General features: G+C 35.4%; 1 protein-coding gene across 8 annotated transcripts in view; it reads right to left on the reverse strand.

The window, feature by feature from the left end:
- Window positions 1-17,547, reverse strand: part of ADAM22 (ADAM metallopeptidase domain 22) — a 265,301-nt gene that overhangs the window by 14,035 nt on the left and 233,719 nt on the right. Inside the window, exons 27-31 of one of the 8 annotated variants that reach the window (XM_074266614.1) lie at window positions 9,474-9,581; window positions 6,379-6,479; window positions 5,921-5,987; window positions 3,389-3,499; window positions 630-716 (exon numbers count right to left, since the gene is read on the reverse strand). In XM_074266614.1, the coding sequence (XP_074122715.1) occupies window positions 630-716; window positions 3,389-3,499; window positions 5,921-5,987; window positions 6,379-6,479; window positions 9,474-9,581 (474 nt within the window). Of the gene's footprint in view, window positions 1-629; window positions 717-3,388; window positions 3,500-5,920; window positions 5,988-6,378; window positions 6,480-9,386; window positions 9,582-17,547 lie in introns of all 8 variants that reach the window. The other 7 variants (XM_074266613.1, XM_074266616.1, XM_074266615.1 and 4 more) reach the window with 7 other exon arrangements.

Genomic DNA, 17,547 nt, shown 5'->3' on the forward strand with positions numbered 1-17,547 from the left:
AAATGTACTCAAGACCATCCTACACATTTTCACATGCAGCCATCATGCTTTCAATGAGCTTCATGGTCATAGTAAAAAAAAAAAAAATCCAATAAATTGTTTAAAAGAGGTAAAATTCCACGGCCTTCTGTTATCTTCTTTTCACTCAAATTTAGGATGCCCTCTCTAGTTGAGGCAATAGGCAGGGAGAATGCATTATGGAGTCACTTGATTAGATAAATTAAATTTGGGTTGGGTTAATGTTTATTAGTGGAAGGTATGTCTCATGCCTGTAAGATACTAGTTAGCATAAAATGAAAAGAAAGCTACTAAAAAGCTAGAGAGATGGTAGAGGGAGAGGGCATGCACTAATGACACCCCTTTCAAATGGTTTTATTTGAAACATTCAGAAAAGAATGAGAATTGCATGGAAAGCCGACAACAAACAACAACCAAAAATTAAACAGAACCCCCAAACCAGCAAATGAACAGGGAATCCTTTCCACATATAGGGACTTGTATTGAGAGACACAAGAGAGTCCAGCCCTACCCCAGTATTTTAAGTGCTGGAGGTGAGGTGGGGTGGGGAGGGAGAAGGGGTATGGAGCTAGTAAACTTTGAAAAGAATAGAGAATTAATTCACCAAATACCTAAAGTATGGTCCTTCAGAGTTTTTATTCACATCTTCTACCCACTTAGCTACATTATATTCTCTTTTGAACCATGGGTTTAAATACCTGCAGAAAGCAATGGAAGGAACAGAGAAAGCAGAAGAACAAGATAGAAAAATCTGAGAACACATGGGACAAGCTTAGCAAGGATGTCTTCCCCCTTCAAATGCAAACAAACCAGGGTGGATGGTGGGTGGAGGATGGGGATGAGGTGGATGGGGAGGAGGCCATCTGTACAAGGGCATGGGAGGGGGGAAATCTCAGCTACAACAAGGCTCGAGGCAATCACTCTGGAGTGTAGTCATATTTCTGGAGAACAGTTCCTGTGGGCTCCCTAAGGGATTTAGAGATTCTTTTCTAGACACTACTAGTGGCCCTTCACAGTCTCATCCCCGAATGATTTTATTCCAATCATTTCCTGTTAAATGGCTCTGGCTATTCAGAGTGTAACAAATGAAATTTGCTATCTGGGGAAGAGAAAACTGTAAGAATCCCATTAAAAAAAAGGAAAAAAAGCCTGACTAGAACCATAAATTTAGAGTTGGCAAAGAGACCTTAGTGGTCAGCTATCCCAAGAGTTCTTAACCTGTGGTTTGTGATTTACAAAAAAAGACTTTTTTCAATATAATTGATTTCTTTTGTCACCTTATTCATTCTATTATATGTACCTTAAAATAGTATTTTGAGAAGGGGCTCAAAGGCTTTACCCATCTACCAAAGGTGCCCATGACCCAAAAAAGGTTAAGAACCCCTGATCTAATGCAACTAATTCATTTTATGGGTGAGAAAATGTCTAGAAAGAGGAGAAATGATCTGCTCAGGTAATATGATAACAAGGGACAAATCTGGAATATGAATTCAAGTTCTCTGACTCTAACTGTAGTGATGTTTCGATACAGTACCATGAGTCTGCCTTCTCTCATGGATGAAGGAAAGACCTCTCATACCCTGCTCTATCTTTCTCTCCAACCAAAAACAGTGCTAGATGGGCAGTCTCTAAGAGATTCATGCTTGTGAATCAATGAGAAGTCAAGTCCATGGCTTCTAGAGCCATTAGCATTACAGTTGTCCTGCCAAGTTCTACAATAATTATTGAGACTGGTTCTTGGTGTTTAGCTATGTCTGCAAGGTACATCCCTTCCCAAATTTGGACACTCTAACCTACAGTGATTCAGGTGTCAATTTAAAAATAGCCCATGAGAGTTACTCTCCATGTAACTATCTCAAGTTCAATATCTGGGGTCCAAGGACATCATAAATGGCTCATCCCTTTTCCTTCCTGAGCGAGGCACTGAATATATGCCTGAAGGGACCACTACCCCCCAAAAGAGAAAACTTTAGGGAGAAAAGATTCCAATCTTGAGCAGATTGATTTTGAGTTTTGTGCTTTATCTTTAGGGCCAAATGAATATCCCCCTGGGTCTTTGTACCTGCAACTAATGGAGCATGTGAGGAGCCACAAGTTTTCTCATCAGTAACACAAATAGATTAAGCCTTTTCTCTTGCCCACATGATAGAGACATTGTGGGAATTGATGAGATCAACCCCACAAAGCCATGGAAGGGCCTTGGAAAGAAGCCAGAGCCGAAAATGGGGTTTTATGATGACAAAGTCTACTCCTTCCATCTTTATTTAGTTCTCAAACAGCTGTTTATAAGTGCATTTGATTTATACCCTCATTACTAGAGTTATTTTTATTTTTTAAGCATATCAAACTATTTTCTTTCTAGCTTTGATCTTTTCTCGCTTCCCTTCCTTTTTAGATGTACCCAACATATCACAACAATGAAAATCAGAAAGTTCAGTCTATGAAAGAAGGATTTGTTTGAAAAACTTCTGAGACCATTTTTGCCAATGATGCGCTGTCCCCTAAGTGAGGAATCAGCTTGCAACAGAGCCTTGCTGTTAGCCACAACCACCTTCAATGGGCCTTTTTTTTTTTTTTTACAGAGAGAGAGAGAAAGAGAGAGCAAATAAAAACTTGCTTGAAGCTCTCAATAGAGTCTCTGAACCCAAAGTAAAAGTTGAAAAAAGCCAATACAGCCACAGATGAAGTGCTAGTTAAAGCTCTGGGCTAGGGGATGATACTACAGGAAGCCCATGCAGCTATTACCAGCTAAGACACTGACATAGCCATACCACGAACTGAGACACTCACAGACCCCCTGCAACTTCAGGGACCTGAAGGCCAGTTTGCTCCCTGCGCTTCAAATGCAAATTCAATGGACATATCATCCAGACAATGGCTATAAGCCGTAAGGCTTGCCATTCGAGGTCAGCTTCACTCTTTCCAACTGGGTAGCATTTCAGAGGGTTAGAATCTCTTTACTCAAGGCCGTGGAATAGAGCCTTTCAATTGCTTCTTTTAGGGATCTGCCCATTAAGCATTTGCAATTATCATCCCAATTATCTCAAGATATGGTGGTTAGATTGATGAAATAAAATCAAATTGACCTAAAACTTACCCTACTCAGTCTATATAACTCAACTTGGTCTCATAGCGCAACATGCAGAAATGCCTCATACCCAGGCTTGAGAGTTTTAGTTTTTATTTATTTATTTTTAATTCTTCAGGCTGGAAAGGCAGGGAGAGCTTAGCTAGCGCCGGCTGCATCAGGAGCATCTCCAAGCAGTCACAGGGGGTTTCATCATAAATCAAATAACTGAGCTCAGATAAGGAAAAGACTTTGAGGAGAATTAAATGGCAGCCCAGAATAAAGGGGCAGATGGCAACTGACCTGTGGTCCTGACTCCCTGTCAAGGGGGGGTCGGAAACCCCTGGGCTTATGCCTTGGGTTGGGATTGGCTGGTCGAGGGAGTGCCCAGGCTCGGATGCTTGGGGCTCCCTCCTGCAAAAACACAATATATAATAGAAAGTCTAAGCCAAAAAAAAGTCAGTATTATGTACAACAGTGAGGAAGATGTATAGGCTTTGAGGAAAAACAATGCAGATTTAACAAAGATACCACAGGCTGTCAATCAGCAAAGCACACGTCTTCATGTTGTACTCCTCAGGATAAGGGTATTCCATTGGTTTGTCTTACCGCTTTCAGCAGAATCCTACTCTTCCAAAAAAGGCTCTCTAAAAGTCAAACACATCTGTGGGATGTCCCTAACTAGAAGAGCAAAGTCCCACCTGACACCACACATTATATTTTTACTATAGTTACTCAATGATATCACTATATCAAAAGTGAGGGAAGTGGTGCAGTAACCAAGAAATCTGGAAAACGGAAGTGGAATCCATGTGTAGCAAGGATGCTTATAAATAGGTTTTTATCACTTTATTGAAATTGTTTAGATACAAAAGGGGTACATGAGATAATAAGTCAGTTTCCAAAGGCTTGGTATTATTATTGTATTATTATTCAAGGGAAATATATTATTAAGTTCACATTATTAAATGGAAGTAAATAAAGGACCATATTCTGGAAAATCAGTGAAAACTTTGAAATTTTACTAGTTGGCTTGTCTCTTACCTACAAAGATGACTCATTGCCAATTTCCCTTTTTATATTTGAGCTCCCATAGTTGTTCAAAAGTTATTTGTGGTATCAGGTAATTTTAAAAAACAAGTCTTTGGGAAAGTTATACCAAAAGACAATCATGTGATTACTCTAGAAAAGTGTTATAGTAACCCTACTTTATCTCTTTAGTACTAATAAAAATTAAATAACTCTTTGGTCCCCAAACCCATGGTTCTACTCTAATGTCAATGTCATCTCCTTACCCTCACACCCACAATTTTAGAGATGTTTAACCTTGTTGTAGGAAATACAGTTGGAAAATTAAAGAGTACATAAAGAAAATAATAAGAAAAGTTTGGTTGTTTTTTTTTTTTTTTTTATCAATTTCATTCTAGGGAGCAACTGGATGAAAGACAGCTAAGTAAATTCTTAGCTTAGGTATCATATTGTGTAGCCCCATGCAAAATAACCAAACAAAACATTCCAAGAAGAGTTTATCAACAGTAAGACCTAAAGCACCTAAGTGCTTTGGGAGTGTGTGAGATAAACTCTCAGAGCTTGGGAGTTAATGGTGTCATTTTTCTATTGCCATTCTGATTCATGCAATGGAATTACTCAAATTGCCCAGTATTTCCCAGTGGATAACGAATCCTCTATATAAACTTTGACAAGCCACTTACAGACAATACCATTCAGCTTGGAAGATCCAAATTTCAGGGCAATGTTATTATACCTGGACTAAAAAAGGTAGGGTATATGATGGAAATGCTGATATAAGTTTCTAGCAAGCAGTGAACAAAATACTTGATAATCAGGCTTTTTTCCCCAAAAACAAAACTAACCAAAAAAAAATCATTAGTAAAGTATGAAGTAGCAAGTGAGATTCTGGGAATAACAATTAGCACTAGAGTGAAAGAAATGTGAAGATTCTGATATGGGACAAGGGAAATGGAAATTGACCTGGGTTATAAGTATTATATATAAAGATACAGATTTGGGCTATGTTGGCTTTCAAGAAGGTAGTTGAAGAATTTAATTAAGTGTGGCTATATATATTACATATATATATTTAAAAAGAGAGACAGAAAAGTGCAAGGTGATTACATTATTTTAAAATATTTGAGTGTGAACTCTTCCTCCCTAATTTTTTTGCATATACAATCTTATGTGCAGTGCTATATTCAAAAATGTCAAAGCATCTTAAAGAGCAGAAAAAGTATAAATAGCCTTTTAAGTCTCTTTTAGTAAGTATGATAGCAATGTTTTATTTAGACTAGTCTGAGAGAATGCTTAGTTCACAGCCATGAAAATCTCTGAGCAGCAGCTTCAATTTGGGAGGAGACCATCCAAGTATATTTGGACTCTTTTCCTAATGCTTTCAAGGTGGGAATGAGTATTAGGGGAGAAAAAGAGAGAGTGATCTCTCTGGAATGGTTGAACCCAGTGTGATGAAAAGAAAATAAAGGAAAGTTAGCAGCATTCCCTTCAAACACTGAACCAAGACACCACAAAGGAAAATTACTGTAGAATTAAGCCTGCAACAAGGGTAGAGACCCTCACTGTCATTGAGTATTGCTATGGGCACAGTTGCGAAGATGCCTATGTAAAAAAGAAAAGTTATGGTTAATTTTCCAAGGGCAAAAAGAGAGTTAAAATGTCAGATTAAAACAGATTATACCAAAGTATTGATTTCTACTTCTTTGACCAGCTGATCAATTAACTTGAAAATGATCAACTCATTTTCTTTAGAACAAGTCACAAGGTACACAGGAGCTTCTTTTTTCATTAGAGAGTCAGACTTACTCAGTCGAATTAGATCGTGGTCTAAATCTTTTGCCTCTGACTTTCTTTCTGTTGCCTCCTAGATTACCTGAAAAAGATGAGTTGGAGATAAAAGATTTAGGTAATTATGCATGTTAAAATATCATTTTAAATCTATTTGCAAGAGTTTCTAATTCAGACCATTTTTATCAATCAAAAATGCATTTTGAAGCACCTTCAGCCATCTCTAGTTATACAGTGTTTTCTAACTTGCATTCATCAGTAAAAGAGTTATATTCTTATTCTGCGTAAAAACAGCTTGGATCCTCATACTATATTTCCTTTCCTCTGCTGAACACATAGTAAGTGATTAATGGTAGTCCCATTGATGAATTATTGACCCCAATTGTCTTATAAAGGAAAAGGAAAAGAGAAAGAAACTAGCCCAATTGAATCCAACCCAATTGAAGAGGGAATTTAGGGATTTCAATTTTCCTTACCCTGCCATGAGTTACTTCGAGGTCTTCCATTTTCACAGATGTCCGAAATATGTTTTGTATCTGGGATCCTTTCACTCCAGGAATGGGAGAGTCCATTTGACCTGAAATTGAAATAGACATGTAATGTTTACCTATCTTCCTCTTAGTTTTCCAAGTTAAAGATTAATAAACAAAACTGCTTATATCACTATACAATACATAAAATAAATAATAACAAAATTAACAATCTGGGGAAATGAAAGAATGAAGAGAAATAAAAAATATTACATGAAGAATAGAATCGCACAAAAATCAATTTAAGAAAAGTCAAATACAAAGGAACCCCCTTATAACATGGTTATTATTGTTATTGTTATTATTATAAACTATTCCAGGCTGGAAATTTAGTGACCACTCATAGACCCGATCCAAATAAAGCCAGATCATTGTGGACATTTTCACCTCTTCTATTTCTAAATTGAGCCTGTTTGTCCCTCCTCCATAGACAGCCTGGTAGTCTCACTCCCAGGAACTCACCCTATTAGTAAAGGACTTTGTCTAAGACACCTGATCTGCTTTAGTCCTACTACTGCTCAGAATTCCTGAGTTCAAACAAAACACCAGCTTCAGCTCCTCAATAGCAGGGACTGCAGGCGTGTACGCCATCGTGCCCAGCTAACGTGGTTCATTATTCAATTGACTTGGATATACAACTTCTGATTAGGTTGAGAGCATACAGTAAAAACCTTGACATGGTTCATTTGCTTATAACAGGTTAGTCTTATTTGCCAATACCCGGGTTATAAAGAGGTCCTGCTGTACTTGTTTCTTAAGGATAAGGCCATGATAGAGTTTGATTAAGATTTACTCAAGACAAATATGATTAAGCCATAAAGATGATACTGTTGTTTCCTTAGAAAATAAATCAACTTCTCCCCTGATGAATGGCATTTTCTCCACCATTATCATCTAAAAAGTTTATTGATTCATCAAATAAATGCCAATGAACTTGGTCGGACATAGATCATGGACACCTTTGTGGGTTGGTTCCATTAACAACTTTACTGCCATTTGTATATTTGTGTCCCAGCATCTTTAAATGTAATATTTGTTAGAAACAAAATGGACAGACCTACCTGGTATCACACAAGAACCACTTCATGACATTCTACATACCCATGGAGGAAGAGTAAAAATACTCAACATACTTTTCCAAGCTGCTTAAGATTTGTAACCTTGAGCCTTGATGAAGTTCTGGAAACCACCCAAATGCTTTTGTTGGTGTTTCTGATGACTGCTTTTGTGCTTTAGAAAATGGCATCTCACTTTAAACATCACACATTATGATGGAAAATTGTTATAAATCTTCTCTTAAAAGGAAGATTTCTTACTAAATTACTTTGGATCAAATAATTAAGTGGATACACTATGTACCAATACATTACTGGTTCTCTGAAGTTAAGATAACATTCTTCACTATGGATAGCTAACAAAATGGTGTTCAAATTGGGACAACAATAACAGAAATACTATTGAAATTTATTCCACATCCTCCATTTATCCACTACATTACTTAATTTAAAACTGTTTTTTACTGAGAAAATATGCCTGTGCTATGGAAAACAGAAGGACCCTTGTCCCCTTTAACTATACCTGATCCCTCTCTCCAAAACAAACCAAAAAAAAATCCAAAACAATAACAACAAAAAAACCACCAAAAAAAAAAACACAACCAAATAAAAAACAGCCCAACAACAACAACACTCTCTCTCCTCCCTTCTCAAATTCTACATCCCTTAAGTAGAAATTATCTTTTCTAAGCTGGGTGTACAGTAATTTATTATAATAAAGTATAACATTAAAATGAAAAAAAGAGAGAGAGAGCTCCTAGGAAGTTTTTAAAAGGTTTCTATACCTCATCAAACTTGCTATTTTTATTGCTTATTCATATGTGTTTTTGATGAGTAAGATCTATTATGGAAAAAAATTGGGGAGAGACAGGGGAGGTGTTTTATTATATCAACAATCTGAGAAGTGATCCTTTTTGCTAACAGGACGATAGTAAAGCCAGAGATCATAGAATTTTAAGTCCATTCTAACTTAAATTTTTTTATCTATCCACTCTACTTGCTTTCTTTCTGTCAGTTTACAATCCAAAGTAACTACCATTCTAAGAATAACACATAAGGTGTTAATATATTTACACCCTCCACTGCCCCTGCTCCCCATTACCAATTAATGAGATTATTCTATGGATCAGTTTTCTTTCACTATGAAAACAGGCTAACCATTATGAATATTTCCTAAAGCATTCCAGCAATTTGTTTTTCCTCATTTTATGAGGAAATAATTATAAATCATGCAGCATTTAAAGAGCTGTTTATGTAATTTATGAACTTGAAGCAAAATATGATATCAGACTCCAAGAAACAGATGAATAATGCATCTACCCATACTATATTGATATGAAAGCTGACAAACACACATCAAACCAGTTTTGCTAGCACTAAGCTCAAAATTGCATACATCTAGGAAAGATCATTCCAGGAATAAAATGCAAAACTAGCAATCCTTAATGCAACATTCAAAAGCACATTTCACAATAATTAATCTTTGCTTCATGTCTAGCTTTTATTTTAAAAACACAACATAGTATTTAAAGAATTTTCTAAATAGCATTTATACTATAAGATTATTTTACTTATTGCTTTTTTATTGAAGCATGATAGTAACCTTTTTCTTTGACTACAAGGCCATGATATGAAACCCACCATTAAAAACATCAGTGAACACTATTTTTTTTCCCGGAGATATATGAGAAATAGATTGTTCATCACCCTCTTGGGTTGCTATGAACATAAAGTTGTTTTTTACTTATTTGATTTTTCTCATTTGATTAGGAAAACGGACAGTTTAGAGCATAGGGTACCTTAGAGTACCTCTCCCCCCATCCCAGAACTCATGCATGTAATCAAAGAACAAGGGATACTATTTATAACATTCCAGAAAGAAGGAAGAAGTAATCAAACCTGCTGCAAAATAATGAAATGTTCTGACTAATGGAATAATGTGGGATGGAACAGGTAGAAATCTGAAAATGCGACAGAAAAGCAGACCTCTTCTTAGAACTAGATGCTGAGTTTGTGCTGACTCCCGGAGGCATGTCGCTATAAAAAGAATCGGCATCTCCAGGCTTTTTTACATAATCTCCCTGGGGTAATTGTCTAAAGCATAATAAACATTTTAAAGTCAGAAAACAAGACACACGTACACAGACATATACAAATATTAGTTCAGGAAAAAAAGAGGTAGGGCTAATGATCTATATGAATCAAGTCTATCAAAACACACAAGATAATTACTAAAGGTGACAAATGAAAGTCATTTTCATGGTGAGTATTTGGAAAGGCCACTATAGCCATGCTGAAATGGTTCATTAAAATAGCCTTACACTCTTTCAAAAAGATGAAGCGAAGTGCTCTGTTTTGGTAAATTAGCCCCCACTATCTTTGCAAGTCTGAATTTCACTTTTGTATTTAACAATAAATTAATTTCAAATAGAAGGTTTTAGGGTAGAAAATCTTGGAGCAGATGACTACAGCTTTACCCCTGGGCTGAAGAAACCCATCTTCATGATTTCCACATACTAACAGAATCTTAAAATAGGGGTTCTTAAGCCAGGATTCATGACTTTGATTTTAAAACTATATTTAGATAAATGAATTTCACCATAACTGGATTCCTTGATAATCCTATACATTTGAAACATTAATCCGAGAAGCAGTCCAAAGGTTTCACCAAATTGCCAAAGGTGCCCATCACACAAAAAAGTTAAGAATTCCTATTTTTAAAAAATGATATTCTCTCCCACTTGTTTTTTAGGGTTCTGTGTACCTTTCTGGGCTTCATAATCTGCTTAAAAGAAAGGTGGATAAATGGAATATGATTCAGTGGAGAAATCAAAAGGTAACTTAATATTTGGAATACCAGATGTATGAAGAAGAGTAAAAAAGTAGAATTATTTATCTCATGGAAAAGATAAGTAAGGAATGATTTAGGAACTTTTTCCTGGAGCTCAGGATATTATGATGGTGACAACAGTTTTCCATCCTCACTGAGAATGGGCAAAAACAGGAAAAAATGAAATCAAAAATATACCAGACATGATTTAATTAAGATAGTTACATAAATTTCACCTCAGTTTTTTATTTATAAAAGGAACAGTAAAGATGAGATGACCTCCAAGGTGCTTTCCAATTTCCAACATTCTCATTTGTTTTCTAGGGTTTTATTAAAGTCTTAGAAAAAGAAGAGTAGATACCATAGAACAGAGCCTGAGACACTTAGTAACTGGGTGATTTAAGCAAATCATTGAACTCCTTTGAACTCTGGTTTTCTCATCTATAAAAGTGAAGGTTGAAATACATGATCATCAATGTCCCTTCTTGCTCTAAATCTATAATCCTATGATTCCATGATCCAGTTTTAATCCATTATCCTCAGGTCAGGTTGGGCATATCATGTTTCACTTAATTCTTCATCTGTACCAAATGTACATTTGATTATTTCCCAATGTGTAGTTGAGCTGATAACTATGACCACAACTTCATGTGGTTCAATTCCAATGCAGTCATGAATCTAAAAACAAAATGAGTATCAGGCTGGACATCCTACAAAAAATAGGATTTTAATTAATCTCTATGAAGAAGTATAAATTAAATGACTGTTTCAATCATTCTTTACATTCTTCTATTTGTATAGCATTGCCATTTATTTAAGCTAGCCTCTAAGGATATATGTGATGCTAAATTTTTGGAAGAAAGCTACTTTCAGATACTATCATTGATTTGTACTGACTCCTACATTGCAATAAGATTTTATTTTTTCAAATTTTGTTCATTTTTTTAAAAAATAATAACATGCCTCCTTCTTGGAATTGTGTTAACATTGTCTTATATAGGAATTTAAAAGCAATTTTTCAACCAAAGGTGGGAAAAAAACCTCTCTGCCGAGTTAGAGAATTCTAGTTTATTCCTTGTTATGACAAAGGAAATTAGTATTCCTTATTAGATTTTCACTTTTAGCTTAATTTCACATTTTATGAATTATTTCTTCTAAACACTCATTTAAAATATATACAATGATTCAACTTGGTAATGGCTCAATATGTTCCTATTGTAAATAAAATTATCAGAGATTATCAATGTAAATAAAGTGTGACTATTTCTCTTCTAAACCTTTCCTCTTTTAATCTTTTGAATCATTTTCTGTTTATTTCTGATACCTTCCTCACTGGTTGACTAACTTCATCAGTGCTAGTGGGGGAAATGGCCTCTCAATGATTTCACAATTTGTTTTCACCGTGGTCAAAATTCCCCCTCTAGATTATACTGGCCATAGCACTGATGTTATCAATAAAAATGACTCAGTCATCAAATTCTTATAATATTCTTTTTTTTTTTTTTTTTGAGGCTGGGGTTAAGTGACTTGCCCAGGGTCACACAGCTAGGAAGTGTTAAGTGTCTGAGACCAGATTTGAACTCAGGTCCTCCTGATTTCAGGGCTGGTGCTCTATTCACTGCGCCACCTAGCTGCCCCCTAAATTGTTATAATATTCAAGAATTGCAGACTGCTCTGGTCACAATCTTTATAGGCTAAAGGAAATGTGACATTCACTGAACTGGATTTAAATAAATACTGAAGATAATATTTAAATAATAGCAATCTCCCATTATCATTTCCCAGAAAGTACTCTGTCTTTTAAAGGATCTGATTATCTTGCTATTAATGAAACTGTAATTGTCTAATTTATTAAAATATAACTTTCTTTTCCACATCAGTAGTCACTTTTTACCCATTGTTACAGTTTCATCTTTTTTTCAGTATTTGAGTGTCATTCTTCACTTTTTTGGAGAATATTCTAAGGCTCAGTACTTCACAAACTAAGCACACTCTCAGAGAGGAAAGAGGCTGGAGAATCAAGATCAGGAAAGACTTTCCACATTTGATGTACTCCAAAATTTACTTCTTTTGGTTAGGGCAGATAAGGTTTTAGGTTTATCCATACTGTAAACTCCTCAAAGGTTTATCATCTTCACTATACAGGATAAGTAACTTTCCATAGAGAATTGGGTGCTACACTAAGAATAATTAGTGCTTATTATAGAATATTGGTCATTGTTATTATAGTCTCAGGTAAAATGCTTATCCACTTTCCTAGCAATGAAATTTACTCTTACATCTAATCTTCATACATCAGATACCTAAAGCCCATTTCATCTTGGTCAATCACTATTGAAGATGGGGAACATCTGGTTCAATCTCATTTGTCATTTTTCCTCAAATTTCTCTCATTTTTGCCCCAAACCTCTGATTATCTTAAAGTCTTTCTTATGTAAGTTCTAAATATTTTCTACATTTTTGCTAAATTCTACGTGCATGATCCAGGGCAAAACATTTTGCTTCCTTATCTATTAGTTTCCTCATCTATAAAAGAAGGGAATAAGATGGATCTCAGGCTTGTTCAATTCTAATGATCCTAAAATCCTAATCCTCCTAAAGTTTTTGACTCAATAAAAAATTTGACAAAGATACTCAGTGTGCTAGCCATTAAAAAGTCTTTTCAAGTCTTATTCCACTATGAATTAGACTTGGTTTTTCCCTTCAACATTCTCCTTAGGTTGTCTTCATTCTCTTTGTTCCCTAATACTTCTACAGTTTAAAAGAGTTATTTTAAAAGCTGAAGCTCCCCTTCAGAGTGCCAGCCACTCCTCACACCTCAGTGTCCCTTGTTATTCTAACAACTCATCCTTAGTCAAGTAACTGATAGAAAATGCCAAGGCTGACCCATATAAAACACCAATTTCTATGTCTCCCCAGGCTGATGCTGCTTATTCATTTGGAACTTACTCTCGCTTTTCTTCAGAAGGAAAAAAAGTCTAACCTATTTTATAATTAGTTTATTCAAGTGATGAATTTATAGATATAGAGACTGGTGGCTGAATACCAATGTTTTTTGAGCTGAATCCAAAATTTAATTGATCATCATCTAATTTCTGCTATTTTCTAGGGCTGGTGTATAACTGATCTTTGCTTTTTGGATTTTATGATGTGCCTGGGTGGAGTAAGATATGGTGAAGAACTTACAGATTAAGCACATATTGATCAGAGATTGCTAGCTAACGGTAAACCAGACCTATAGGCCCCAGTCACGTGAAGACCTAGGCTGCATTCCATTGCCCAAAGAAGAAAAGGCTGTAAATCACCTTGTCAGGTTGCATTCCCCTGACCAAATGGTGGGGGCAGACTTGTATGACCAATCACAACCTATGGAGGGTGGGATTTTGGAGGTTCTTTGTCTGAAATGTATAAAAGTTGTGAACAGTTTCAAGCGAGTGGCTCTCTCCTGCTGTGAATTTGGCTCACAGACCAGAATGGGGTCCGCTTCTCGAGATTCTAATAAATAATTCTGCTTTTCTATGCGTGATCTCTGAGTAGTCATTTTTGGATAGGATTTTCTATCCCTCACATGCTTATGACAAATAATTTCAAATAAAATGTATAGGAGTCTCCTCCTATGCTTAATCAATGAAATGTATTGTGCTATAGGGGACACTGGACTTGGATCTGCCATGAGCTAGCTGCATGAACTTTCAAGTTTCCTCTCTTTCTGGGCTTCAGCTTCTTTATTTTTTAGTTGTGGCATTCTATAATCTTCTATACCCTCTTCTAGCTAGGTGATATAGTGGTTCTCTCAACCTATAGAAAGACGTGTTCAAATAGAACAGCTGTGTGTCCCTCAGCAAGTCTTGTAACTTCTCTCTGCCTCAGTTCTATCATCTCTAAAATGGGGATAATAATAGCACCTACCTCTCCAGATGGTTGTGAGGACTAGAAGAGATATTACATTACAGTGCTTTGCAAATCTTAGGGCAATAATCAATGTTTACTTTTATCTTCATCTTCATCATCATATCATTTAGTTGATTCTCATTTGGTCTTCAGAAAATTCATCATTTCCTTTCCTTAACCTCTGTTTCCTTTCAATTATGTGGTCAAGACCAAAGTTTTCTACTTATTAGTTCCACACAAAAAGTAATTGCTTTGTTCCAGATCTTATTCTTTCATTATGCCCAGCAAACATTTCCATTTACCTAAGCCTCCTTGAGTCATGTTTATTTCCTAAAGTTCAGTCTTTAATTCTCTGAGCTGAAGCTTCTTCATTCAATGTATGGGACTTCCACAATATTCAGCTAAAAAGTTTTTGGTGAGAATTTTTAATGACCTTTCACTGAGATTATCAGGTAGTCTATGGGATCTTTTATGATCATTGTCAAAGCAGGAAAGAATAAAGTGATATTTTTTACATTGATAATGTTTTATAAATTATTTCTATAAGCAAAAACTGATTAGTGTACTTTTCAGCCTCTTTTAAATTTGAATCTTTTTTGGAGAAGACAATCTGATGGAATCCTTTATAGGACTTTATTTTGAGATTTGAAAGAAAAAGAAAATTAAAGATTTAAAAACATGTCATGATACTTTACATTAAGACTTAGGAAACTTTTCCCTGGCATCATAATTCCAGACTGGTAGGCCAAATTTTCTGGAATGAACTCACCCTGTCCTTCCTCATCCTTGGAAGAATTTAAATTATCACATAGACCCTAGGAAAATGTCTGATAGTGTCTTGGGACAGTCCAGGTTTTTTAAAGATGGTCAAAAAACTCAACATTTATTTACTAGACTTAAAGTCTACTTGAGATGATGTAAGATATGTAAATTAACTCAAGTGATCTACCTCCAACCCCAGAGGAAATAATTTCCAAGGCCTTATGTGTACTTTGGATCATCTGTATGGAATTTAAGTTTGCATGTTAGTTTTGAGAAATATTACATGCTAATGTCACGTTGCAGATCTATGGAAATCTTTAAAATGATAAATGTAGAAAACAAACTAAGAAAGGATTAAGGGAAAGGTGGGGAGATCACCCAACAAAGACAGCTTTAAAAAAAAAAAAGCACACAGTGCTCCTGATTATGTTGAATTCTGAGGACAAGAAGACATGATTTAATCAGTATATTTCTTATATAGCATACTGATTTAAATTAAATGGAGATAGAAGAAAAGATTCAGGTCTTAATTGGATTTTTTCTTTCTTATCTAAGTTTCATTAGTCTGACTTCTTTTCCTTCTATGCTCTCTAGTTGAAATAGACCAAATATATTGAATTAATGGAGGCACATTGGAAAATTCAAAACCTAGGACTCCTATTCATTGCTTCTGTGAGCTACTTCACTTTTCTGGGTATCAATAAAATTGAAAAGTTGGACTAGATCAGAAGTAACCAACAGGCCTCCTGAACCAGATTAAAATATAATTGGGAAATCTTTAACAAAAGAAATAAAAATACAATTGAACATAGATAATTCAACAGATAATTTTCTAATTCAACATGCACCCTGAAGAAATCCTCACCTAGAACTTAGTAGGCTCCATTAAAAAAAAAGATTTTATTCTGAATTTAAGCAACAAAACAAATATTCCCATTTTAAAAATTTGTTTGATGTCAACTTCTAAATGACAGCTAGACTAAATGACATTTTTATTCTTTTTCAGGTCTAGATTTGTGAGCCAATTATTTTTAATTTTTTTTATTAAAAAACAATAAAATAAAGCATTTCCACATTTGCAACAAAACACACAAAAAGAGGATTCTATATGAAATCATGAATTTCTATCTCAAATTGTTTGCTTTAAGAACCTATGTTGTTGATGCCCTATTCATAAACTATTATCAAAAGCACAAACCTAAACTCCTATTGCAAAATATATAGAGATAGGGATTGAACTCCCAGGAAACTCCATTCACAAAAGCAGGTTAAATACTTCTGTTATATAATCTTAGTTTTCTCGAGCATTGAGAAATTAGGTAATTTACTCAGAGTCCCATAGGAAGCATGTACCAGAGACAGATATTGAATACAGGCCTTTCTTGTTCCCTGGTCAGCTTTTCCCTTTGTGGATATATTTGTATTGCCTCTTAGTACAAGAAAATTTACATAGTGCTGCTAATTCTAAGATACAGAAGCAATAAAATGGATAGTTATCCCGGTGGACTAAATGAGTTCTCAGGCTACTTTCTAGGCACTTGGTCTTATGATTTTATATAGCCTGGAGCTATTTGAATTGTTTTTCTATATTTCTACTAGTATTTCAGGTTATTTTCATAGTGCACCACCAAAAAAGTGCTCTTTTCCTTCATAATCAACTGAGTGGCTATTGGGAGGGAGATGTCCATGGTGCTTAGAAATCTCAGCCTTCTTTCAGACTTGCCTTTGAAGGCATTCAGGATACACATTATAATTGTATTATTTTGTTCTATTTATGTACCTTTTTTGGTGGTTCCAGACCTGTGATTCCATCAATACGGATACTTCTACTATGGAAATACTCCACTAATGCAGATCTACAAATTATTTGTAACATTATGGCCTCAGAGAGAAACAGAAATGCCTAAGGCACTTGAGGGTAACTGTTACTCCCAGGGCCACACAGCTAGCTTGTGCAAGAATCAGCACTTGCACTTAGGTCTTGCCTTGCTCCAAGGCAGACTCATCAATTAATTAAAACTGACTGAACTGAACTGAATAATTCTTTCAGATACTGAGAATGAGTTTCCAATAGGAATTATTAGTTTCATTCATAGAAGTATTTGCTTCCCTTCTCCTCCAAACTGCCTAGTATACCAAACTTAGCATTTTGATGGCATTTTGCCACTAAGAAAAGCCTAAGTATCATTTATGCTCCCTTCATTCTCTCACAGATAGTTTCAAGAAAAAGGCCAGGCTTGCCAACATTTCTAACAGCTTAATATATCTACAGGGACCCCACTCAAAGACATCTCCATTTTCCCCTAATTTCATATATCTACCTTTTCTTATCAAGCCTCAGAGAGCACAAGAATCTTCATGAAATCATCAATCCCATGAAAACCTAGCTTAAAAGGCAATAAAAAATTAAATGTTTTATTTCTGTTTCTTGTTTCCTTAGTAACTAAGCAGATGTCAGTTTGGATGACTATAAAAATATCTTGTCTTTGAGGCTGTTTCCCTCTCTCTATACCATCCCCCCTTCTGTTAGTGGTTCAAGTTTTTGGATGTCTGCCACATATCTATATCTTATCTTGT

Source organism: Sminthopsis crassicaudata, chromosome 5 (genome assembly GCF_048593235.1).
Source record: "Sminthopsis crassicaudata isolate SCR6 chromosome 5, ASM4859323v1, whole genome shotgun sequence".
Taxonomy (NCBI): Eukaryota; Metazoa; Chordata; class Mammalia; order Dasyuromorphia; family Dasyuridae; genus Sminthopsis; species Sminthopsis crassicaudata.